Source organism: Mesoplodon mirus (assembly GCF_964341445.2).
Source record: "Mesoplodon mirus genome assembly, chromosome: 20".
NCBI classification, from domain to species: domain Eukaryota; kingdom Metazoa; phylum Chordata; class Mammalia; order Artiodactyla; family Ziphiidae; genus Mesoplodon; species Mesoplodon mirus.
In genome coordinates this window covers 31,625,884-31,652,364 of record NC_138996.1, presented here as the reverse complement: position 1 = coordinate 31,652,364, position 26,481 = coordinate 31,625,884, and the positions used below count along the sequence as shown (strand labels likewise).

General features: G+C 43.7%; 1 protein-coding gene across 1 annotated transcript in view; it reads left to right on the top strand.

Annotated features, from left to right (window-relative positions):
* The window catches only part of CSMD1 (CUB and Sushi multiple domains 1), a gene marked incomplete at its 3' end in the record, with an annotated part of 1,728,858 nt that overhangs the window by 1,670,132 nt on the left and 32,245 nt on the right, over positions 1–26,481 (top strand). Inside the window, exons 53-57 of the mRNA XM_082608811.1 lie at positions 10,913–11,086; positions 12,482–12,655; positions 21,729–21,917; positions 24,581–24,754; positions 25,555–25,737. Coding sequence (XP_082464937.1) covers positions 10,913–11,086; positions 12,482–12,655; positions 21,729–21,917; positions 24,581–24,754; positions 25,555–25,737 — 894 coding nt within the window. The remainder of the gene's footprint in view (positions 1–10,912; positions 11,087–12,481; positions 12,656–21,728; positions 21,918–24,580; positions 24,755–25,554; positions 25,738–26,481) is intronic.

The following is a 26,481-nucleotide window of genomic DNA, read 5'->3' as shown; positions in this document are numbered from 1 at the left end:
TTTGATGTTACTTTTAGATGGGTGTTTAAAGATAGTCTTCAGAAACGGTGTTTCTAAATTTTGGGCAAGATGTATGTCAAGGTTTTCCATCATAACTCTTACAATTAAGAAAGAGTAATGTGGACCTTAGGTTAAGTCTTTAAAAGATTGCCTGAGGGGGCTTCCCCAGTGGCACAGTGGTTGAGAGTCCACCTGTCGATGCAGGGGACATGGGTTTGTTCCCTGGTCTGGGAAGATCCCACATGCCGCGGAGCGGCTGGGCCCGTGAGCCATGGCCTCTAAGCCTGCGCGTCCGGAGCCTGTGCTCTGCAACAGGAGAGGCCACAACAGTGAGAGGCCCACGTACCACAAAAAATAAAATAAAATAAAATAAAGATTGCCTGAGGGACAGTACATGAATGATGTTCAGTGGATTGCTGTGATTTGGGAAGGAGGTTTCCAGGTGTATGTTTCTCTCTCCTCACTCTAGTCCTTTCCAAAACATTTATTTAGCTCCTGGATGAGGGCATAACACTGCTAGCTGAAAGAGTGAGAATAAATGTGTAATGACAGATTCAGGAAATCTTCAAATTGAATGGTAGGCCAAATAGATTTCATTAGACATAGGAAAATAATGGAAATAGTGTAAAATTTTACTCAAAGTAAAAAACAAAATAACTGTCAATGTACATGCTGAGGAGAAAATTATGAAATCATAGCACACACAGAAGGACTGGGTGTTTTGGACAATGGAAGGCTCGTTTGTGTGAAGATATGCCTCTGACACTGATATTGTTTTGTGACTAGTCTCCATCTTGTTCCGTGAGCCTGGGTGGGCCATATCTGGGGTGATGATTTCAGTTCTGTGAGATTGTTTACCTGGGATCTTGAGGAATTGAAATGTGTATGTGGTGAAGGATCTGGTAACCATGACACTGGAGGAATGTTTGGAAAACTTGTGATCCTAAGTTTGGCTGAGAGAAAAGTTAGGAAGTAATTAATATTTTCAAATATTTAAAATAGTTGGTGGGAAAAAGAAGAAAAGAAAAAGAAACAAAAATAAAATTAATTAAACACATCTGCCAAGGGCAAGGACCAGGATTGCTAATGACATTAGTGAAACAGCTCCATTCATTGGTTTGAAATAGCAGATGCTATGTACAGAAAAATAGTTTTCAGACCCAATATAAGAAATATTTTCCCTTATTTATTTTTTAACATGTGGGATCTGTCCAGAAATGCAATGAAGACTTCCTATAGAAGGTGGTTGGCCACCTGGCAGGTTTTTATCTGGGGCTCCATTAGACTCTGAGCTTTATTGATTCTACACCCACCATGCTTTCTCCATCACAATGCAAAATACTTTGGCAAAAAAACATTTTTCAAGTTGTGCGTGAGGTATCTTGCTTATTTTTAGGGTTACTAGAACAAAAACGCTTTTGCCTGAGATTTTCCTTCTATTTCATGTGGAGCAGGGATCGCTTATTTCTAGTTGTGGTCCGATGGTTATTTCCAGTGGTTTCCGTCAGGGAAGAATACGCCAATTCCTTGATGATCATTGCAGCGGAAATGGCCAAGCATATGCACAGGCGCTGCCACAGTGAGAGTCTTGTGATTGTTAATGGTAGGAGAGCTGGATTTAAGGAGATGACGGGTGATTTTCTTTGTCTAACATTCAAGAACCTAATCTATGCTGTGTTTGCGGGTACCTAGTCTGAATTCTAAGCTAGAACCTTTGAGAAAAGATAGAATAAGGAAAGCTGGGCAACCCTGTGTGCAACCATAATTATCCCTAAAATTTAGGCAAAGTAATACATTATGTGTATCAGAGTACATTTTTATAAAGGGTTAGCCCACACTTAATCAACGCCATCATCCCTGCTTTACAACTGGGCTCTCCCAGGGTGCTGTGAATTGCCCCGGACTTGTTCTGATTTACCATCTGTGCTGTGCAATGCTACAAATCTCCCTGGGCTGGAGAATTAAGCACTGAGAAGGCTCACCCCGTATCTGCATATCAGGTAACTTATAGTCCATCAGGGAAGTTTTACTGTCCCCACGCTCCCATAATTATTTTCTTCTGTTTACCTTCCCTGCGGTAGTTTGCATTGCACCCGACACAGAGCACACCGACTACACGAGGTTGTACATTTGTAATCCAGGTCTCCTATCATAGAAAGCTACATTAATCTTTTAATACCATTTATATCATTTAGACTTTTTCAACACATAATAACCCATCATGTCTTTCACTGTTACCTCTTTAATCTGTTTACTCAAGACGTCAGTGATAGATTGAGACATTCCCACCTAAAGAACATTGTCTTTTTTTCATTAGATTATTTTGCTATTATCTGAAGTAAGTTTGCATTTGCTATAATGACCTATGAGGAGATGAATTCTTTTGTAAATATGATATCATGGTGACATTCATGTGGCTAAAATAGCTAAATGACATGATTCAAAATGATATCATGAGACCAAGTTTTTTCATAGTTGTTAGGGAATAAAACTGGAAAGTATTCAAATGCCTTGTATTTGATGATAGATCCACGTACAAATTTTTAATAAAACAAGTGATTATGACAATGCTTATATTGCAGCAAAAAGATGATATTAGAGCAGAAAGATTAACCCCTCCCTCCTTGATCTTGGTATAAAAGAGACCTGCAGTATAACCCTTAGGCGGTATGGTAGTCAGGGAAGGGAACACATTTGGAAACACTCAGTGCTAATCTTCACATATTACATCTGCATTATCAGTGGCTCGCAGATAAATGTCACAATATTCCTCCCAGCCACAAGTGCTTCTGTCTCTATTTCTGAATATTATCTAGTGATATTCATTTAATTCCTCAAGAAATATTGCACAGGATGTAAAGGAGGTGGTTCTTTTTTCTTTTAAGAAAATTATCATCAAAGGAATAAATAAGATAAAAACCAAGTATCTTTAATAAAAATTTGAGATTGATGAATGTGAGGAGAGAGGTCCATGCAAAATCCTCCCCATACCCAGGGAGGGAGCCACTTTGATGAACAGGGGACTCCAACACACAGAAATGGACTAGAGTCATCCCAGAAATGAGAGCCGCAGAACAAACAGCAGCTGCACAGGTGCAGAACTGTGAGGCAGGAGGCCCTGATGGTTCACCTGGACCAAGCACATCCGGGGCTGGGGCTCTCTGTGGTCACATGATGCTGAGGGACGGTGCTAACATGGCAGTGTGATCGTGGAAAGAATTCACGTCCTTTCACGAACACCCCCTCTAGATCAGGCAGGGGCTAATGCTGGTGCAGAGGCCATGACACTGCTCTTAGAACTCACAGTCTCAGAGTGGAGATAAATAGGTAAGAAAAATTCTATTTCTATTTGCTGAATTCAAAACAAAACAACCCTCACCATGTAGGTATTGTAAACGGATGGTCCTGGAGATAGAGGTCTCCTTCTGCAGGGAAACCTAAAATAAGGGAGATGTTTGCATTGAGTCTTAATGGGCAGTAATTCCTTTAGGGTTTGTGAAGACTGCAAACACAAGGTGGATTTGGATTAAGTTATATGACATTTTACAGGCAGACAAGAATGTGAAAGTTTTATGCAAAAGGGTAGTGTGGCAAAGTGATAGAGGTAAAAAGTGTGGTACATTGAGGAACTATACTAATAAAAAGGCAGATGAAAGATTTCTGAAAGCCCCAGAGACTACCCAAATCATGGTACTGGCCTGAAATTTTCTTATCAAATATGGTTTAAGATAATTGCCATTGACTAGGGTGTGTCAAACAGAGCTGTGATACAAATGTATTTTGTGGCAAAGCGATGAGCCCTGGTTGTTGGTGTTACTGAGGGCACATAGTGTTGTACAGCTCATCACGCCCCACCGGCCGATCCCTGCAAAGGTTCACGTTCTTTTTGCGATACTACATTTTCTCGGACTTCACAAAGTTGCTCAACATTACCCCTCAAAATTGCTCGTGGAGAAAAAGAAGTCTCATTTGTGAGAACTCAAATGTGTTCCTTTAATATGCACAGATCTGGAGATTTAAATACCATCCATCAATGTTTAATGCTCTTAAACGTGTTCCCTGTACATAAGAGGATCTGATCCATCTGACATTTCATGACCATTTGTTAATACTCAAGCGGTGTTTGCTATTGGCTTTAGAATTCACTGCCAAATACCCCTGCCTTTAGCCCCAAGCTGCAGTTATCACTGGAATGGGCAGAATGAAGCAGATTGCATTTCTGATTCTCTTGCAGATACAGCGTACTTACAACGCTTATTATTTTATTTTCAGCAATAAGTACCAATAATAACAAAGCAAACATGAAGGTTGAATATTTGGTTTGTAGATTTTCTAAAAATGTATGAATGTATTCGGTTCTAATCCCCAAACCAATATTTAGTATTTGTACTGATACAGACTGGCACAGTGAAAAGAAGGTGACCTTAAAATAGGGAATTCTGGGGTGGGGGGGGCGACGTGTTTGTGTGTACATGTGAGTGTGAGACAGTGTGGCCTTAGGACAGGAGAGAGATCCAGCTATTCAGTTCCTGTTGACGCACAGACCCCGCAGCGAGGATGCCCAGCACAGGGAACTACTGTAACCTGGGAGCCACGCACCCAGCAGGTCCCCTGGAGGAGCAGGTTTCCATGGCACCAGTGGAACTGTATTAAATTCCCAAATCACAGAATTCGCTTCTGAAATTGCACGAGTCTAGGTAATTGTAAGAGACTCTAACACACGTTCCCTGAAAGTATTCAGTACTTGAAAGAAGCATTCAGACTCTGCCTTTGTTATGAGGTTAGGCACATCTGCTGACTGACATCTGACACTCTGTGTTTGCCACTCAGCAAAGTCACCACTGCAAGTCAGTGCGGTTTGTTAGGTTGCAGACCGTGATCACTGCAGCATCAGAAACAGTGATGCGCAGTCCAGAGAACTCAGCTAGCTGCTGCAAAACCCTGCCCATGGGTGGGGCTCCATCTCTACAGTGTACGTGCATGTGACTCCCAGACAGCAGGGATGCAACGGCAGGTATGGGGACAGAGGTTGCAAGGGATTCCATTCATCCAGGGCGCAGTTTTCAGAATATTCACTCTGCTACTCAGAATCGTTGTACGACACACACTAAAACATCTGCGTGTACACTCTGGACAATAACCTTCTAGGACCACTGCTTGGAGAGGCTGGTGCTGCTGAGGCCCTGCCCTGAGGGATAAATGCGTTACTCGTGGGAAGTGCCGGTCCCCGTCCCGTGTGCTGGCCCGGGCTGCATGATGTCAGGGCCGTGGGCTGGCAGCTTCTCTGTGCTTCAGACCGTGAGCTGGGCTCCCACACAGCTGGGCCGCCGTCTGCCTTCTCCAGTTACCAATGCGGGACGAGTTTGCGGGAAACCCTCGACCCAGGAGGAAACTGAGAATCCCCTTGCCCGTCCCTTTTTCTCCCTGGGTTTGGCTCATGGCAGCCCCAAGGCGACTTCTCCCTGTGAGAGGTGACTGGCATTCATTCAACCTGGCCACCACTCTGTGTTTTAGCGAAGTTTGGTAGATTTTATTCCTCCTAACTCAATTTTCGAGAAAGATTGTTAAAAGAGATTCTCTTTTCTATTTGGGACATCTAACTAAAGCATAATAACTAAAATATAGTAAATAAAAACAATACAGCTTTCGTTATATCTAAAGTAGCAGAAACTTAAAGGCCAGTGATTTTCACAGAGGAGTCATTTTGCAAATGAGGTGAAACCGCAAACTCTTGTGACCCACTCACAGGTATGAAATCTCAATTTTTCTGAATTTCATGGAATTCCTATTCCATTGTTCAGTTCGTCTTAACAGGCCAATTTGAATGATATTTTTTAATGGTATAGTGTGTGAAACAGAGTCACCTGACTAGAACTGGAAAATACCCACCCCAGCATGGAATTTTTGATTCTGCTACTGATTCTCTCAAGAACAATTTTAAGCAGTTGGAGAATTACCCGTTCCATAGTAATGCCTGTCTTCAGCAGGGAGAAAATGGAGAATTAAAATGTAAAGTTCTAGGAATGTGGAAGTAGTAGAATTGGTTATTCACACTTAACTAAAAGAAAATTCAGCAGTTCCTTTAGGATATGTCTCTATATCTATCAATCAATCTGTCCATTGAATTAAAAATCATATGCAGTTACAGTTTTACGACATTCTACCTGATTCTTTAGCTCCTTGCTAGCCAGAACTCTCAGGCTCTGATTAGTGGCAGATTATTAAATTCACGAGTAGGATTGATGTAAAAATAAAATAGGCCACATGCTTTTCACTTAGATTTTCTGTCCGCACTTTAATGGAAGCATTTGTCAGGAAATTTGGCTTCCTTGATTTCCTAGGTGTGACGACACTGGCTACAGAATTGCCTGTAAAAAACATTTAGTGATCTTTGTTTAAGCTGAAGCCAAATGCTAATGAAAAAGAAACAAGTAAACAAAAGCACAAGCACAAAACCTAGGGGCCTGGCATCACAGTGTCCGATCTATTGGATAATTACATTATTTTATTTAGTTGATATTTTGTTTTGAAATATCCAGGGCTGCCCTCATCCCAATTCTTTTTTTTTCCAGTTAATAGAGTTACTTATCCTTCTTTACTGCTTTTTATACTCAGTAGAATAGTAATAATTAAATGCACCCAAAATTATGGAGATGTAGCACATGAAATATGTAAGGTCATAAACCGAAGAGGATAAAATGGGTGCCCTTCTGGGAAATGGATAATTTGGTCCAATAGCTCCATCGTCTTCATTTTAACTGAGACTCTAAAAATAAATCAAAGTTCTCAATACAGGGACCATTCTCTCACCTCCACCGGGCTAACAAACATGCACCCTTCAGGCCTTACATGTTGCCTCTTTCAGGGTGTCTGATGCCCAGCTAGGCTACATGTCCCTCTCCACTCCTCACCTCTTTTTAGTTTCAGTGTACTTTTAATTTTTATTTATTTATTTTTGAAAATGTTTATTTATTTATTTATTTTGGCTGAGTTGGGTCTTAGGACTGTTCATTACAGTGGGCTTCTCTCTAGTTGCGGTGCGAGGGCTTAGTTGCCCTGCGGCACGTGGGATCTTAGCTCCCTGACCCGGGATTGAACTGGTGTCACCTGTGTTGCAAGGCGTATTCTTAACCACTGGACCACCAGGGAAGTTTCCCTGTTCCTCACCTCTTTAGGGGCAAACACCCTGGGGCACTTTCTGTGTCAGACCTCCTGTCTCTTTTATGATTGTATCTTATTTTTCATTGAATCCCCAGCCCCAAGGACATTGCTGGCCCACAGCTAGTCAGCATTCAGTTATTACCAATAAAGGAAAGCCACCTAGGAGACAGTGGATTTGGAAATGCTCTGAAAATGTAAAGGGCAACACGGTCCATTGTGAAGTTACTTTATTTCTATTCACCTCATCAACTGTTTAATGAGTGACTAATACGTGTTAGACACTCAGCAGATGCCTGAACATAGTTACAAAGATAGAGAAGTGCTTTCTACATAGTGTGTCTATAACAAAACTGGGGCGACATTAAAAAAAATTCACAAAGGACATATCCCAGTATTATCATAGGATAACAGAATCTTAAATTTGAAATAGAGCTCAGAGTACATTGAACTCAAATTCCACCTCATACAGTTTTTCCCTTCTACAATATTTCGACATGTTACTGTTGAAATTTTGGTTCAATACTGTAAGTGGAATATTCTATATTTGTGAATAGTCCATAATTGGTCTAAGGCTTTGAATGTTTTAAAGAGGAACTCACCTGAGGGCTGGAAAGTTATAAGAGTGACAAACAGATTGTTCTCTACCAGCTTCAGATCCAGAAGTCACATCGTCCACGTTTACTTAAAATAGGAAGTGAAGTTTGAGGTGAAGCCGTCAATTCTTCTTTCAGGCACTGAGCTGAAAGGGAATGTTTTTGAAAGACATCCCCGATTTTCCTTAGGTCTTTAAGGCCAGTTCCTCCCAGAACTGAAGTGACCACGTGTCAGAGAAGAGTTGCTGTTGGAAGTCTTTGTTTCCACACAAGCCTGTCAGCCTTGCCATCTGGTTTCTGGAGTGTACAGATATCTCCTTGCCGTTAGGAGTGCTCATTTGCCAGGCTTTCAACAGAGAATGCAGCTTTGAACCATGTGCTCCTACTGAAAACTTAGATGAAAAAAATATGATTGAGGTTTAAAAGTGAGCCTAGCCAGTCGTGTTTGTCCCAGTCAAGAGTGAGGCTGTGCAGATCACGGAGAGGGATGGCACTTTCTGTCGCAGTATAGCATCTCGGTCACCCTGAGCCTGGGCCCCTCCTCCTGGAGTGCTGATGGCGTTCAGAATACCCCCAAATGCCTGACATTCTCTAGAGTAACAGCCAGGAGTCAGGTGGCCACACTCCCTTTGAGGATTGGAGTGTGTTATTTTGGTGTGTGCTTCTAGAAATTACATCTTTTCCTTCTCGCCGGGAAGTGGCTGGATCCCTGCAGTAAGCCCGCGCGTGGCGGCTCTGGCTCCTTTCTTGTCTCGGGGATGTGAGTGGGGCTCCATGTCTCTACCTGACAGAGATGGCCGTGCAAAGCCCAGCCTCTGGGAAGGAGCCCGCATCCATGTTCAGGATAACAGCCTCAGAAGCTCTCCCTTCAACCCCCGGAGAACATTCAGCCTCCTCCCAGTTCCCTGCTTGTGTCACGCCTGGTGTGGGGGGAGGCGATCTGGCTTCTGGTCAGAATCAGCTTTATTGATCTGTATCTGGCTGAGTGGAAAAGCTGCAGAGGTGACAAGAGATCAAGCGAATCGAGCACAACTTGACCCGACCTCTTACAAATGTTGGGCAGAGTTTCTGCTCAAAGAGGGAGGGACACCCATCACCGATTTGGTTTTCTCCCTCTGTCCTCTGCAAGGTCATCCTGCTGATAACAGATCTAGTTCAGACCTAGGATAACACCACGCAGCTGCATTGCCTTAAACAGAAATAGAGGGCAGTGCTGTGAATTCTTCCAGAACGGTGGCATTAACCCTGAGTGTCCTATGACAGTAGTTTGGCCATGCTCTCAGCTCTGGGGTTGCTGTACTCTGAGTAGAGCACTGGCAGCTGGGTGCTCTATTCGGGGCGGCAGTGGCCAGGGGAAATCCACCCCAAAACGCCCTGCAGCTGCTCCAGCCTAAGGAGCGAGTTTTGGCGGACAATTTAGGAACTCTCCTTGTCTATCCGAAACCCCTGTGTCACTCACATCCTTTTCATGTCAGTTACTGCTAATGCTCCATAGTTTGTTAACAAGATACTCTTTCCATGTACGTGAGGAGGGGAGAGGTGGGGTGGGGGAGGGACAGAGGGGATGACGGATGGAGGGGAAGCAAAGAAAGTGGAAGGAGAGCGAAAGAGAAGGGAATCCCGCCTTTCCTGGTTTTCCCCGGACCACACAGCACCTTCCTACTGTTACAGAGAAAGAATATTCATGGCGTTCCTTAAAGATAATGAGGCAGACTTCATTTAGGACCCTAGCGGTTGGTGTAGGGACCAGGGTGATGGGATTTCACAAAGATATGGCTCAACTCCAGATTCCTTGTGGGCCCGTGGGGGTCACAGCCAAGGGGCAGGGAGGGGGCACGGGTGGGACATTCCTGAGAGGGAACCTCAGGGCTTGGAGGGGTTCTGGCTGAACCCACCTACCAGTGGCAGGTGCCGTGAGAAACTGGATCAGATGTTGAGACTGGAGGGTTCTTGCAGGCTGACTTAGCAGGGTGCTTGCTAAAGTCGGCTTTTACAAGTAGGTGCACAGGTGGGCCTGGGAGGAGTGTCAGGACCCGGATTACAGCTTTGTCAGGCAAAGAACCTTTGTCACTCCCCAGCCTTCAACTCACGAAGGACTGAAAATTCCTTTAGCTTCCTTCCCCACTTGGAAGCCCCCTGGTCCTGAAGCTTATCCGACACCCTGTTCGTCTGCGACCTGACATATCAGAGTCCTCACATCAGTACTGTTTTCCTCCCCGGAAGTGTTGATGTTCACCCCAATTTCGTTTTAGGGCCCTTTCTTTCCTTGCTGTACATACTTTTCACGGGCGAGCTCAGCCACCTGTTGGGTTCAGCCTCCATCTGTAATCTAGCTTTTCCTAAATCTCTGTCTGCAGGGTGTCCCTCCCCTGAGCTCTGGACTTCTGTGTTCAACTGAGGATGTGACAGTTTCCCCTAGACATCAGTGCAAACATAACTCAAATGGACATTTTCTGAAATTGAACTTATTTTCTGATATCAATCCTTCCTTTGGAATTTCACAGGTAGTTCAGGAATCTAGTCTCTCACTGGAGATCCTTCCATCCTTTTCTTTGCTACCCATTTTCAGTAGGGTTACCGAACTTATATTAATTCCAAGTGTCTCTTCCTTTCTTTTGGCTTTTATTTGGAAATAGAATAAATAGATAAATAACATAAAATATCAGTAAGAAAAATAAGTAAAAGAAATAAATGGAGAAACCATAACTGGGGAAATACCTTTTAACAATTTTATATTTGAACTATTACTTATGTTACCCACAATTGTTGAGAAAAATTAATGAGTTGAAGAAAACTCTATCAAATAAAAAATATATAAATGGAAAAAATTCCAATAATGTTTGCATTCAATTCTGTCAGTCACTTGACAATAAAGATAAACTAATTTTGAATGTAGTACTTTTATTATTTTAGATTTTTTTATTGGGGTCTACTTGATTTACAATGGTGTGTTAATTTTTCCTGTACAGCATAGTGACCCAGTTATACATATACATATATATCCTTTTGTATATTCTTTTCCATTCTGGTTTATCCCAGGATGTTGAATAGAGTTCCCCGTGCCATACCGTAGGACTCTGTTGTTTCTCCACGAATGTGGTACTTTTATAGAAGACAAGCTCTCCAGCGTGTTTTTGTTGGTTTTGCTTGCTTTTCAGCTGGCCACTGTGGGTCCCCGGATCCCATCGTGAACGGCCACATCAGCGGCGATGGCTTCAGTTACAGGGACACCGTGGTTTATCAGTGCAACCCCGGTTTCCGGCTCGTGGGGACTTCCGTCCGGATATGCTTGCAAGACCACAAGTGGTCCGGACACACCCCAGTCTGTGTCCGTAAGTACAGCCTGTGAACTAAGTCGGCGGGTGCTTCCCTTCGTGGTGTTTTCTTTTGTCATTAGGTCGTAACACAGACACGTTTAAGCTCAGAGAATGGATGGAGAGCTGTCGGAAGAGAGAGAACGTGGGCGCTCCTCCCTGTCCGTCTTTGGTCCTTCTCTCGTTCCATGTCCTTCTGGCGCCTCCTCCAGGCTCCCTCCACATTGAATTTGCTCACCAGCTCATCTCAGATGGGTCCCAGGATGAGGGATGTCAGGCATTCATTCCCCCAACGTTGTCCCAGGACAACAAGGTGGAAACAGCATCCCACCAGAGGAGGATAGAGGTGCTGGGTCCGAGTCTGCAGGTTGGCTTTGCAGGGGCCCCACGGTAGCCACCCGCCAAGCTTCTGTGTTGTTTTGTGTTCTTGTCATTGCTTCATCAAGAACGCAGAGAGTTTGTACGCAGTCCTCCCTTTAATAAAGAGGTGAAATTGTATGTAACCGTTGTCCTCAAACTTTATAACTTGAGAGACGAATGCTGACTCCTATTTTTAGAAGATTGTACCCTTATGCAAATTTCCTTTTAAACCAGTTTTTTTTCCTAATATGTTCTTTATTTTCTTAAACAAAGGGATTGTTGATGTAAGTTTAGGACAGTGACAAGTGTTCTCTGTGATAGTGCTGTGGTAACTGTACACAGTTCCAGGGTGAAAGCTTTACTTAGAAGAAAAAAATTGTTGACAAGATAAATGAGAAGGAAAACACCAGTTTTACAACTGTAATGTGTTTCTTTTGAAAGGGCCAATGAAGGATATGTTCATGATTTATATTGCTGTTATTGTGGACATGACATAATGAGGGTTGGCTATGTTCCAAAGGACCATACAATAGGGAATGTCAAAGAAAATATGATTTGAGCATGTACTCTTATTTTTCCTAATTTCATGATGTTTAAATTGATATTGGATTAATTTATGCATACACAATTTAAATTATCATCCAAGTCCCTATAATGTTTCAAGATGAGAGTTCCACAAAATTAGCTGGTGTGTTCTAAGGGGAAAATATTCAGAACTCATGATTAATACAAAAATTTAGCATCTCTTGTTTTTCACTGCTTTATTTTGAAATTACCTGATATTCTATCATGATGTAAGAAATAATAATGATGATGATGAAGAAAGTACATTTGCCAGGTGCTAGTCATTTTCCACGATTATAATAAAAACCTGTGGGTTCAGCCCGTGATTCTTTCTCTCAATATTCCCTTCCAAATATAAACACAATCTGCAACATATCTGATTAGCTGTCAACCCCTTAATTCATACATTTAACATACCTGTACATGTATTAATAAAGAATGCCAGGTGAGAGTGATGACTTGTTAATGTGGACCTGTCTTCCTCCGTAGCCATCACCTGTGGCCACCCGGGGAACCCTGCCCACGGCTTCACTAACGGCAGCGAGTTCAACCTGAACGATGTCGTGAACTTCACCTGCAACACCGGCTACTTGTTGCAGGGCGCATCTCGAGCCCAGTGTAGGAGCAACGGCCAGTGGAGCAGCCCTCTGCCCACGTGCCGAGGTAGGAGAGCTTCCGGGGTTAGTGAGGGCTGAATCATAACACCCAGGAGCCTGTCTGCGTGCGTAGAGGGTGAAGCTTCCCCTCCAGGGTCAGGGCTTCTGCAAGCGCCTTTTGTTGTGGGGAAACATTTCTGAGTATAACGCGCAAATCGCTCCATGGCCTCTTTCTTGCTATTGGCCAGATATTCAATCAAAAAACCCTGGGATTCTCTACTTCAAAGACTACTCGTCTTCCGTTTGTCTTTCTCTCCATTTATGTACTCATTTATTTCTGCCACATATATTCCACATCTTTGGTCCCTAAGCTTCTAGCCTTATGGATATACTTGAGAAGTTCTTATTGCTTTTAAATCTCAAGTTTTAGAAATTCACTTCTTTAAAAATAGACACATAGATCCGGACTAACACCTAAATTTCCAAGGGAATGCTGCTTTGTAGTTTTTGTATTTCTAGATGTTTGAGCTCATGCTGTTTAAGGTTTTGCTTCAAATACTTTCTCTTAAAACATCTCCTTCAAATATTTTCCATTAAAACATCTGTCTTACTGAAGACGCATGCATGTCCTTCCATGTGAAGGTGAAGTTTTTTGTTGTTTTGTTTTGGTTTGGATTTTTTGGTAATAATATGGTATTCAAGGCAGACACTTACGGAGGTCCCTTGCTCTGACAATCACCCACCTTCCCACTGGGCTCCAAGGGAGCTGTATTCAAATGCAACAATAGCAGAATGGGAATCCAGGCAAGTTTTAAATAGCAGTTATGTGAAATTGGCTACAAACTGTGGAGTCTGGCACGCGTCTATATCAGAGTGCTTGGCTTAAGCTCAAAGACAAAGTAAAGCCTCCTAATTCCACTTCCCTCTAAAACTCCCTTTTCAATGTTGGAAAGTCTTGCTGTGAAGAGCAGAGGCCCCAGGTTCCGTGTTCTCACTGTCCCCAGAAAGCAGGCTTCAGGTGTGTCCTGTTTGGGGGGGATGGAGTATCTCACAGAGACGCCCCTGGTTTCTTGTTCCAAAGCTCCAGCTGGTCTCCTGACAACGTGGGGCTCTGGTCAGCTTGGACATTGACAAGTTCATCTTGTAGTTTATATATTATTATTATAATTGTATTAGTCAGGGCCATGGAATGGGGTGACCGGGGTTAGGGGACATCTTGGAATGTGTGAGCCAGGGCAGGAAGCTGGCTCCTAAATGACCTCTAGCCCCTCTGCCTTCCACATGGGGACACCTTGGCAAACCCTAAATGCTTACTGAGCATCGTGATGCACGTGGCTGTGATGAGCAGGGTGACTCAGCCTCACCCTCACCTCTCACAGGGAAACGTGGGGCCCATGTTTCTGCCTGGAGCCCTGAGCATGTTGACAGCAGTGGAAAGGCTTAGCTGTAGGTGTCTGCCACTTGGTAAGGCAGCTGCAAAGATTTAGGAAAAGATTAAACACCTTTAATCAAACTGTTTTCTCTGTTGTCTACAACAAGGAAAAAACAGCACAACTGAAAGAATGGTTACAAATGAAGGCCCTTAAATTTGGGTTCAGTTTATCTTCACACAGGGTTACGGCCTAACTGTGCCTTTGATGCCTTAGGTGTATGAGAACCATCTATACCCATTCCCCCCAAACCCTTCTCCTCAACTTAATTTAACATTTATTAAGCACCTACTGTGTTCCGAATGCTGGCTGCACACCGTCAGTACAGAGATGGGTGTAATACTTAATACTTTAAGTAGATACCAATCCGGGGGCTAATTAGGGGGGAGAAGGTCCCCACAGCTGCTGAGACTTTGTCCACTGGACACAGTACCTTCTGGCTAAATTAAAGATTGAGTAAGTTCAAAACAGCAGGCTTTTAATTATCAAAACTTTTTTTGTTTCTGTACTTCATTTTCCTCTAACTTATGCCAAAAAGAGAGAGAGAAGAAATTAAATGCCTATCATTTATTAATGGTTTTTGGTGTTTTACAATAGATACTAGGTTCTTTAGATATCTATGGCACAGTTTAAAGAATGCTAGAATGTGTTTTAAAGTCTTCAGTATTGATTTTGACTTTTCTTACCTTCCTCCCTTCTCTTGAAAAATAGGAATGGTCTTATTTTTTTAGTAGACGTTATTATTTTTTTTTTTTTGCGGTACGCGGGCCTCTCACTGTTGTGGCCTCTCCCGTTGCGGAGCACAGGCTCCGGACGCGCAGGCTCAGCGGCCATGGCTCACGGGCCCAGCCACTCCGTGGCATGTAGGATCTTCCCAGACCAGGGCACGAACCCGTGTCCCCTGCATCGGCAGGCAGACTCTCAACCACTGCGCTACCAGGGAAGCCCCAGTAGACGTTATTTTTTAGAGCAGTTTAGGTTCATGACAAAGTTGGGCTGAAGGTACAGAGATTTCCCATAAACCCCCTGCCCCCACCCATGCACAGCCCCACCTCACCCCCCAATGTCACCACCCCCACCAGATGGTGCATTTGTTATCATTGATGAACCTGAATGGACACATCATCTCACCCAGAGTCCGCAGGTGACATGAGGGTTCACTCTTGGTGTTAGACGGTCTGTATGTTTGGACGGCTGCACAATGAGTGACACGTATCCACCACCGCCATGTCTTGCAGAGTGTTTTCACGGCCCTAAAGTTTCTCTGTGCTCCACTTCCTCATCCCTCCTCCTGCCCCCAGCCCCTGGCAACCCCTGATCATTCTCCTGTCTCCATAGTTCTGCCTCTTCCACAGTGTCATACAGTTGGAATCACACAGTATATAACCATTTCAGATTGGCTTTTTTCATTTAGTAAATGCATTTAGGTTTCCTCTGTGTTTTTTAATGGTTTGATAGCTCATTTCTTTTCAGTGATGAATAATATTCCATCGTCTCGATGGACCACAGTTTATCCATTCACATACTGGGGGACATCCGGGTTGCTTCCAAGTTTTGGCAACTATGAATAAAGCTGCTGTATTCATTCCAGTGCAGGTTTTTGTGTGGATATAAGTTGTTAACTCCTTTGGGTAAATATTAAGGAGCATGATTGCTAGATTGTATGGTGAGAGTATGTTTATTTTTGTAAGAAACCCAAACTGTCTCCCAAAGTGGCTGCACCATTTTGCATTCCCCCCAGCAACGATGAGAGTTCCTGCTGCTCCACACCCTCGCCAGTGTTTGGTGTTGTCAGTGCCCTGGATTTTGGCGCTTCTAATAGGTGTATAGTGGGATCTCATTATTGTTTTAATTTGCATTTCCCTGATGACATATGATGTGGAGCATCTTTTCATAGGATTATTTGCCATCAGTAGGTCTTATTTGCTGAGGTGTCAGTTAAGGTCTTTGGCCCATTTTTAGTTGGGTTGTTTGTCTTCTTATTGTTGAGTTTTAAGAGTTTTTTTTTTTAGGGCTTCCCTGGTGGCGCAGTGGTTGAGAGTCCGCCTGCCGGTGCAGGGGACACGGGTTCGAGCCCTGGTCTGGGAGGATCCCACATGCTGCGGAGTGGCTGGGCCCGTGAGCCATGGCCGCTGAGCCTGCGTGTCCGGAGCCTGTGCTCCGCAACAAGAGAGGCTGCAACAGTGAGAGGCCCGTGTACTGCAAAAAAAAAAAAAAAAAAAGAGTTTTTTTTTAATGTTTCAGATTACTGTCCTTTATCAGTTATGTCTTTTATAATCTTTTAACCTGTGGCTTGTCTTCTCCTTCTCTTGACACTGCCTTTGGAAGAGCAGAACTTTAAAATTAGTACTTAATTTTAAAAGCTGACACTTCAAAAACGTCTGATGAAGGAGGAGATGACTGACAAACAGTCGTCCAAGTGCTGAGGGGATTGGAAATCACCCCCTCATCTCCCGGGTACCTCCTGCTCATGTTTCTGTTATTTTCTATTGCTCAGTTTTGCTTCATTTATGAACTAAGAGATACAATCTAGTGCACAGAATTTACATGCATATTATTCGACCAGGAAAAGCATGAATTCAAAGAGATCAGACTTATAAGGACAGTGAAGCGTCAGAAAAAAATGGCGTGAAACTCAAAAAGTTAAAGTTAACAAAAATAGCTACTCTATTCATAAAACTTCCAGGGATTCTTCAACGTGTGTACTGCAGTATGGCCTGATTCTTACCTTATGTGGTTCCTTGAATAAACCCCCAGATGGTTCAGGGTGTTGTGTCTCACATCAGCATCCTGTTGTGCTTGATTTCTTCTCCCAAATACTTGATGTGATTCTCAGATGTCTAATCTGCAGAGGTCAATGAGTTGTGGAATCCTGAGTAGTCCTACAGCATCTGGTTAATGATGCAAAAGAGAAACTCCACCAGGACTTTGGAATGAATTCCCAGTAAATCTGTGCTAAAGTGAGGCTGACTGAGACACAGATTTCCACAAAGTCTCTCCACCCTGGACTCACCTTTTATCCCCAGACTCAGCCCTTCCCAGGGAAAAGCTCTGGCCATGCCAGCTGTGTTTGTGATAAATCAGAACCCTCCAATCCAGGAAGCGACTCACCCCCTGGTTCTATCTTACAAACAGGACCAGGAAAATAAATAAATAAAAGAAGGGATCCTTTTTGCTAGTAGTCATATCTTTCTGGAATAAATAAATTATATGGATATAGATTTCATAAAAAGGAATGAAAACAAATGTCTTCACATTTATTTTAAGAATCAGATTATGCCTACTGTTCCAGAGGCCCCCGTTTCTATAGAAGAGCTTTCTGAGTCTTTGTCTCCTAAATTCAAATATGTGTCAACATGAGCTTAAAAGTTCAGTCAGTTCAAGGAGAAATAAATGAGATATACCAAGTCTGGCAGTTTTAGGATGAGTCGTCACTTAATATTTTCTTTCCTTGTGTAATAATTTTTGTGTTACATGCAAATGTTTGGAGGTTTTATTTTTTCTTTCTTATCTACAGTTTTGTGGGATCGTCCATTTAAACTCAGAGAATTAAAATATATGTCCTTTGCTATTACAGACACGAGTATAAAGAAAATTAAGAAAATATAGGGTGAGTGAGGGTTCTGTTCTGGTTAGAGAGGAATAAAAAAGGAAACAAAAAAAACTCACTCAACCTGCATCACTAAATCCAGGGTCTTGTAGTGAATCCTCAAGTTCACTGGAGAATATCAGTTTTCTTCTATGAACAGTCAAAGAAATACTACCTTCTTCTTAGGTTCCCATGAGTTCTAAGTAAGCCAGTGCATGTGAAATGCTTAGCAAAGTGCCTGGTGCATAGTAGGTGCTCAGTCTCCCTGCCCCCACTCCCACCCACCTCTGAAATTTAACTAGAATCGACTATAATCAATCAGAACCTTCTTTATCAAACCCGAATGTCTCATTACACCTAAAACCATTTCTTTATTCTTATCAGTTAGTGATAAAAGATGAAAGGTAACTTTCATATGTTTGAAAAATAGTCATCATAAGTTGCTTTTGGTGACTGGTAATCCTACATTTAAATTTTGATTCATCCAAGTAAACACATTGGAAATGTATATTCTGTGTGATACACTGAATAGTCACCTCACCTTTGATTGTCCTCTCAACTTTGCATAATCCCTTCTATTGAAAAATTTAAAAAACACATATTACACAGAACCCTAATCAATTATGAATGCCTGTAAAAAAATTTATTGAACTAATTCTTACCCATTTTTCCCACTGCCAAATAATTTAAACTGGCTATATTTCCTTTACAAAGCATCATTTTCTTACTTTCCTGCTTATGATCAGGTTTTTAATGAGCCATAAAAGAAAACAAGAAAGAAGCAAGAAACAGGAGTAGACACAGCAAAATAAATGTAAACACAGGCTTAAGCAAAAAAACAAAAACAAAAAAAACACATTAGGAAGATATGGGGATAGTTCCTTCCTTCCTCCCTCCCTCCCTCCCTCCCTTCCTTTTCTCATAAAGCCCTAAGGCCACAGAAGGAGTTGCAGAAGTCATCAGGTAGTCAGGAGCTCTGACCCTTACCTAGTTCTGGTGTGACCACTTTCGTGACCTTGGGTATGTTACTGATCAGTATATGAATGTCTTCTTTACCCTCCAACATACACAAATGTCCCCTGGAACACATTTTGTGCCTTCATGACTCCACACAGGCTATGTACATATGATATCAATATTTCTCATTCTCTCCAACTGAGGAAATTCCGTTCTCTGTCAGGTTTTAACACCTGAACATCAAGGCCAAGTCTCAGCGCTTGGCGTGTTGAGGGGTGATACTAAGATGAGGGGAGACTTCCACAATGGGTCTCTCACCAGTTTCTCTCTGATGCTCTGCCCTGCTAGACATCGTGTCTCCAACTAAAAAAGTAAAATAGTTCCAGCAGGTGTGACCTGGTCTGACTTATCTTCACACCGTCAACTTTACTGGTCATTTCAGGCGCCACAAGATGATTTAAGTAATTTGACCCCTCCTTCTGCTTTGCTGACAGCTCACCTCTGTCCATCATATGAAGTCTCAGTCCACCAGATTCCAGATAGGAATAGTGCACAAAATAGGAGAAAGAACAGAGACGGGAGAGCAGTGCGTGGATGGACTGGGTACTGATGAGCTATCCAGGCCGGCAGCCTGCCCTCCGAATGGTAAAGCACACTCGTGTGCAGCAAAGACTTGGAATGTTTCAGAGTTCTGTCGTGGACAAATAAGTTAAAACCTTCCTGCCTTATTTTTTTTTTCCCCAAGCTGGCAGATACAGCTGAATCTCCTAGTGGAACCAATAAAATAAAGAGGAAGGGATATAATAGATGTTTCTGACTGCAATTATGCAGGACTATATTCTGTAGCACTAATTCCACAGGATGGGACTGAGAACAGCGTGAGCAGGTTTAGAGTGTTTGTAGACATCTCTTCCAGCATCAAGAGCAATTTGGTTTCCGTCTTGGAGCTCATGGAATCTGACTTTGTCAAGCATTTTTATTGCCTGGTTTTTTAAGGATGCTGAAGTAGGTGAAAAGGTGGGGAGGAGCCTGGGACTCAGCACTTCTTCCAGGCAATTCTAATGCAGCGTAAAATCCCAGAGTCGGGCTTCCCTGGTGGCGCAGTGGTTGAGAGTCCGCCTGCCGATGCAGGGGACACGGGTTCGTGCCCCGGGTCCGGGAAGATCCCACATGCCGTGGAGCGGCTGGGCCCGTGAGCCATGGCCGCTGAGCCTGCGCGTCCGGAGCCTGTGCTCCGCCACGGGAGAGGCCACAGCAGTGAGAGGCCCGCGTACCGGAAAAAAAAACAAAAACAAAAAAAATCCCAGAGTGGTCGTCAATATCGTCCGTAACGAGGATGTCCGTGTCTCCCACACATGGTGCCGCGGGCAAGAGTGGCCCCCAAGGAGAATTCTGCTTCGAGGTTTCAGAGCGCTTGGGCATGAAACTCGTGAATTCTGAGCAGCTCTCCTCCCGACATGGTGGGGCTCAGAGAGCCCTGCTCTCCTCGGCCGGCAAAGGGGGAATGCAGGCGGACCTCACCGTTACCTGAGCGGTAACTGCTTCTCTTTTCTTTCTCTTCTTGCCTCCAGCCCCACCCTTCTCTTGACCTCAAACACATAATGGCACTTGCTTTGTGCACTTCGTCTTTCTCACCCACCCCACAATCAGGCTGCATTCAGGAAAGCTGGGCCCGAATATAAAACTATGAATTAAAGAAAGGAGGAGCCCAGTGGGGCGTGCGGAGCCCCGGGGCGCATGAGGCATGGGCCGGGCGCCCTGGCGCAGGAAGGCTCGGCACCTCCACGTGGGTCGCCTAAGTGGTGTCCTTTCCTCTCACTGCAGAGAGTCTGCTGTGGTTTGGGGACCGTGCTCTAAGTGTGATGTAAGCGCAAACTCGACACCATAAGCGTCTTTGGCCTTCGGGCCAAGGCAACACCTTCCTGCTTTTGAAGGTCAGACACAAGGGAGCTGTTTCTGTCTCCTGGGCTTGACATGCAACTCCCAAGTGCCCAATGGGCCGATGCAGGTGTTTTTCAGGTCATAAAAATAATCGTGCAAGTCAGTGAGACTTTTTCCAAATAGCTAATGCCTGCTATTATGGCGGGTTTGGTGACAATTTTATTGCAGGTGCAATGCACTATGGAGCCTTAAAAATACCTGCCGGGGCTCCATAAGCATGTTTGCTTGACTCGAAAGAACTTGTCTTTCTTCTATTAACTCAGGATTGGTTTAAGAAGGACAGGACATTATTCTGCAGCGCTGAAAGGGACCCTTGTCCGCCTCGGATCCGCCCACCCCGCCGTCCTGGGGACGGAGAGAAATCAGGGTGCAGACGGGCAGGGTTTGCCTTTGGCCGCTGGGACACTGAGTGCAGTGGCTGCCTGGGAACTTGTCATGCTACCGGCTTCTGAGCCAGAAATATCTGGAGAGAGCGCGGCTCCCCAGCAGCTGCCCCATTCAGCGGTGGGCGGGTCAGAGAGAGCGAATTGGGGCTCTTTCTTTCCTCTGCACCTGCGAAAGCACGTGGCTGGTTCCCTCCCAGATGCCAGCCGGCACTCAGGCTCAGAGAGTGTCATTCAGATGAACCACTGTCACTGCCGGAGCTGTTTCTACAGGGGAAGAAGCTTAAATCAGAGGCTGCCTTAATTTACACTTCTATTAAGTGTTGATGGAGGAGTTGTCATTTTTGTCTGCTTTAGACACACAACAGAAATTACTCAGGCACATATAGAAGCATTAGTGCATGTCAGGGTGGGCTGGTAATTAATTACTGTGTCCCAGGCTGTCCTGAGGTATCACAGTCGCATACAAATATGTAGACTAACTTCAGCCGTTTCTGTTTTAACATTTTCATAACATAAAAACCTAACCAGGGAAACAAATTTTAGACCTTACATTGAAGAAGCCTATTATTGGGAAACAGTTAAAGACTGTCAGCCTCATGTTGTTAAAGGTGCTATAGTAGCCGATACATTGCTTGACATTTTTTGAAGCATAATGGCCCAAAGCAGGAAGTGGAATTCGTCAAGGGTGCAGAATTTCACAAGCTTTGGCTGTCATGCTGTGGTCCCTCCAACTTTCTAAAACCACGAGGAGGAGTTTGCCTTCTCTGCCCGTCTGTCTGTTTTGCTTATAAACGTGTAGCTGCATTTGCATAATGCACACCGCGCTTTCCTTTACAGTGGTGAACTGCTCGGATCCAGGCTTTGTGGAAAATGCCGTTCGTCACGAGCAACAGAATTTCCCCGAGAGTTTTGAATATGGAATGAGTGTCGTTTATCACTGCAAGAAGGGATTTTACTTGCTGGGATCTTCTGCCTTAACCTGCATGGCAAATGGCTTATGGGATCGCTCTTTGCCCAAGTGTTTGGGTAAGTGAGGGTCCTTTTGGCCACAGAGCCCTGTAAGAACACCACCAACAGAACACGGTTTTTTTCAAGTATTCAAAACGGTATTGACTTTTAATTCTCTCTACCCACCCCCATCACAAATTATATTTGTTATTATGACAACTTTATAGGTTGGCCAGAAATCACCAAATGCAGCTCACACTAGTTTCGCGGGAAGAAAGGGGCGGGGGTGCTGGCCTGCTCGCAAAGCTGGCCCCAGAGGGAGATGGACTTGGCTCGCGGGCTCCGCCTGGACCGGGCTGTCTCTGTGTCTGCTGTTCCTTCTTGTCTCCTGCTTCGGGCCAGCAGGGAGGCTAATCCACCGGTTCAAACGGGCGCCAGCGGCCTCCAGATGGCGCCTCTATCAACGCCCCGAATCTCTCAACACCATGCATCTTTCTGGACCCAGGTTCAGAAACACTGGCAAGAGGCTATAAACGGAGTCTCCATCTATTGACCTAGTATCTGTGGCCGGAAGGGTGGCGCTCTCTGAGGGGCCTAATTTGGGTCTCATCAGCGCTTCTGGTACAGTCTGATGTGAACATGATAAAAAAGATAGTGTCCTGGTCGTAACTTCCTCCTGACCCATGGGTTTAAGCAAGAGGAGGGCGGATTGCCGTGAAGAGCGGGGTGCTCAGGGCAGACAGAATGATAGGTCGCCACTATGGCGCCCCTCAAAACACCATTAACAGTACATTTTAGACCATATAGGTTCACAAGGACACTTTCTTTTTTACCCAAATAGCTATAGTATTAGTTTCTTTCACTTGAAAAATCATATTGTCCTTTAGCTCAGAGAGAATTGTCTTGTTAAAACATAGTGTGAGAATGAAGGAAAAGGAGTCACTCTCCTTGGCCTTTTAAAAATCAGTCAGAAACAAAACAAAACAATCCTTATCTTTTTAGTATTCATTTTGTGTGGGTAGAGAAAATAGGAAATGACAATCACATTATAAATTGAACTTACTGAAAAAAGTGATAATCCATTTTACCTGTGACAATTACGGCGTTTTCAGTACATTTTCAGAGTGGATTGGTGCTGGAGACATTTTTCCTGCAAGTCAGGGTCCCACAAAGCCCTTTCAACCTACCCGGAAACCTGCCTCAAATTCTAACTGTAACAAAACAATGAATTTCTACAGAGAAAGAGAGCGATGACTTTCAAAAACAAACATACAGGCTTACATGGCAAAACACATCTGTAAATGTATTACTATCCTCATCAAGCTTTGTTTTCTGGTTTTCTGTGCCTTCACACACGGGAATTTTTCAGAGAAATTAGTTTTGTTTTGTTTGTTTTTCTCCCCAAAGCCTTCTCTTGCATCTTGCCTGGTGTCTATGAGACTTGTATTGGTTGTTGCAATGAGGCCAGTGTGCTCCAACCTCCAGGAACCAGGTTTTAACTGACCTCATTTTCCAAGGGGCGACTTCCCACCACTTGCGGTCATGAACCGCTGGAATTACCGTGAATCTGGGAATACATGCTCGCAGAGGAGCGTTTTGTTTTCACGTGCTCTTCAGCAGCTAACCTCCATCTCTATTTTTGCTGTTATACTGTTCCACTGAGTTTTTTCTCTTTTATTTCACCTGGAACTGATCATTTACCAACAATTTCACTGATTCAGCTCTAGTTAGCTTCTTTTTAGGACTCCGTAGATACACTCCTCTTGTCCAGTGAGTGGATGTCAGTGTAAGACGGTCTCAGGGGAGGGCTTATGTGACTCGGGATGGGTGATGCCTTCCAACCTTTCTAACCTGCCCCTCGGGCTGGCATCATGTTGGGGTTGTCGGTGACCGAATGTAGCCCCTCGAGGATGTTAAACCAGCAGAGCCTTTGAATACTCTGTGGCATCATCAGCCCAGTTAGCTGTTTGTACGCGGGATAAAATTTGCCCATGGCTAACCCTAATTTTGGACTTTATAGAAAGGGAGAGGTATGTCTTTACCATCCTATGGTAATCTGGATTCTAGAATTTTCCTTCTTGAGGGATAATTATGATTAGATGATGGGCCTGATTTGGTATAATTATAAAGAAATGAGTGGACTACTTGAGGAAAATATTAATCAGTAATTTATTATTTTTTTTTTTACTTAGACATTTTAGATTGCCACCTATTCAAAGAAAAATTGTTAGATGGTCTCTCTAGACATGGGAACTGGAAGAGGAAGCAGATTTGACTGAGTTTTGTCCCCAAGCAAAGCATGATTGTCATACTAACTGGAGAAATAATGGAAATAGTTTTGGTGAATCTATGTTAGTTTCCAACATTTTGTATAACACTGCTTATTTAGGATACAGTTAAGGGCAGGTGGAAAAAATTTAGGTAGAGTGACTTTCTTTTTTGAAAACATAAATATCAATTTCTACCTTAAGCAAAGGTATCTTAACCTAATAAAAAAAACAAACAAAAACTTCATTGATGGACCCTTTCGTGGACTTCAGTAACGTGACTATTCAGGGTAGGAGGAGGGTCGTCTGGAAATTGGTGTTTCTTATCCACAGGGCACTGCAGCGATGTGCAGGGTATTTGGGTGTTTTTCTTAATAGGTGATGATTGTATGAGTCTCTGAGGGACACTGACCAACACAAAGCAGCTTAACAGGAACAATGTACTCACTGATTTGATTTGATTTTTTTCTTAAGTTATTTCGTGTGGACACCCAGGGGTCCCTGCCAACGCCATCCTAACTGGAGACCTGTTTACATCTGGAGCCGTGGTTCACTACTCATGCCAAGGGAGACGTAGTCTCGTAGGCAACAGCAGCAGGACTTGCCAGGAAGACAGTCACTGGAGCGGAGCCCTGCCCCACTGCACAGGTGGGCATGACACACTCAGCGCTTCATTCCAAATGTTGGGTAGCGGTGCCATTCTTTGAAGTTGGTATTATCCCGTTCCAGCCAAGTACGCCTTTCTGATATAGCGTCAGCGTCGTCTTCATCTTCCTTCCCTTTAAACACCTATCACGACACATGTTCCTCTGCAGGAGTCTCCCTAGCACCTGAGTAGGAAGCTTGCTCACCTTGACTCAGTTTGCCCCTGTTTTTCCCTCCTTTTCTGTGCTTCCTCTCAGTTCTTCCACATCTTTCCTGTCTCTATCGTCAATTGTTAAGTCAATCCTGTTTGGAAAAAATATCAACTTAATTCTTCCATGAATGTTTCATAATAAACAAAACATATAAACATAATAAACAAAATAAACATAATCAGCAGATCGACACAGTGTAGAAGCATCAAACCTCTCATTTGATTTTTTTCGTTCCCAACACACCTTCACCCCCATCTCCTCGTCAGCATCCTCACCAGCATTTCCAACGAGCAATTCCTGCATTTACCATCCCCAGTATTTTATTTCTGCTAAAGAATATCAATTATTGTTACAACCATATTTTAATAAGCTATTTTGATTGTAGTTGCACAGAAACAATTTCTTAGCGTCTTTCGTTTTTGTGCTGTAAGAAAGAAAATCTTTCTCAGGAGATTTCCAGAATGCTGTATGACCGTAACCATGTTCGATACACATTTACATAAAGTTTCATTCCCTTTAAACATAACAGCGTTGTTATGTCAAACGAGTCTAACAGCATTGAGTATTGCCATACGTGTTTGTGTTCCATAGGAAATAATCCTGGATTTTGCGGTGATCCAGGGACCCCAGCACATGGGTCTCGGCTTGGAGATGAGTTTAAGGCCAAGAGCCTTCTCCGCTTCTCCTGTGAAATGGGCTACCAGCTGCGGGGCTCGGCAGAGCGAACGTGTCTGCTCAACGGGTCATGGTCAGGACTGCAGCCCGTGTGCGAGGGTGAGTTCAAGCCTGAAAGTCAGCGTTTCAGGTTGAAACCAGGTAACTCAATGTAAAATGATGAGTAACATTCCACAAAAATCCTACAGGTTTACACTATTTCTACAATTAACCTACTTACCCCCCAAACGTATAAGAGAATCATCAAAAAGCACAGCTGGGCATACGGAGATACCTGACTGTTCAAAAGATCATATGACGCTGTCCTCACCCTTTGAAAGTCCATGGTCTAAAGGAGGTGTCTGTCTTCTGGTGATGTTATCTGTGTGACTTTGCCGTGTGTTGTGGCTGCTGGTGGTGAGAGCTGAGGCGAAGGAGTTGTGAGTAGAGCAGAGTGAGTCGCTGCTGGGAGCTCCCTGCAGGCTGGAAGAGGCTTCTGTTCACATGTTACTTCCAGGCTGTTGGTGGTCCTTGTTCAGAGCCCTGTGTTGCAAAAGATTCTCACGTTACTTTCCGTATAATATTTTGGAGTGAGTATATTTTATTGTACTATTTAAGAGGCATGATAGGAAATGGGGGGAAACCCCAGTAATAACAGTAAAATGCCATGGCTCTTTATAACACGATGTCATGTCTTGGCAATGCCTATCTTAAGCAAAGGTGAGCTGACATGTCATGAGTGTGTTCAGAGTCTAGAAAATAACTGAGTTAGAATTCGGACAGATAAGACTTTAACATTTGCACACAAACTTCTCAGTGACTGAATTTTCGAGTCTAAAACAGTTACACAAATTAATTACCTAT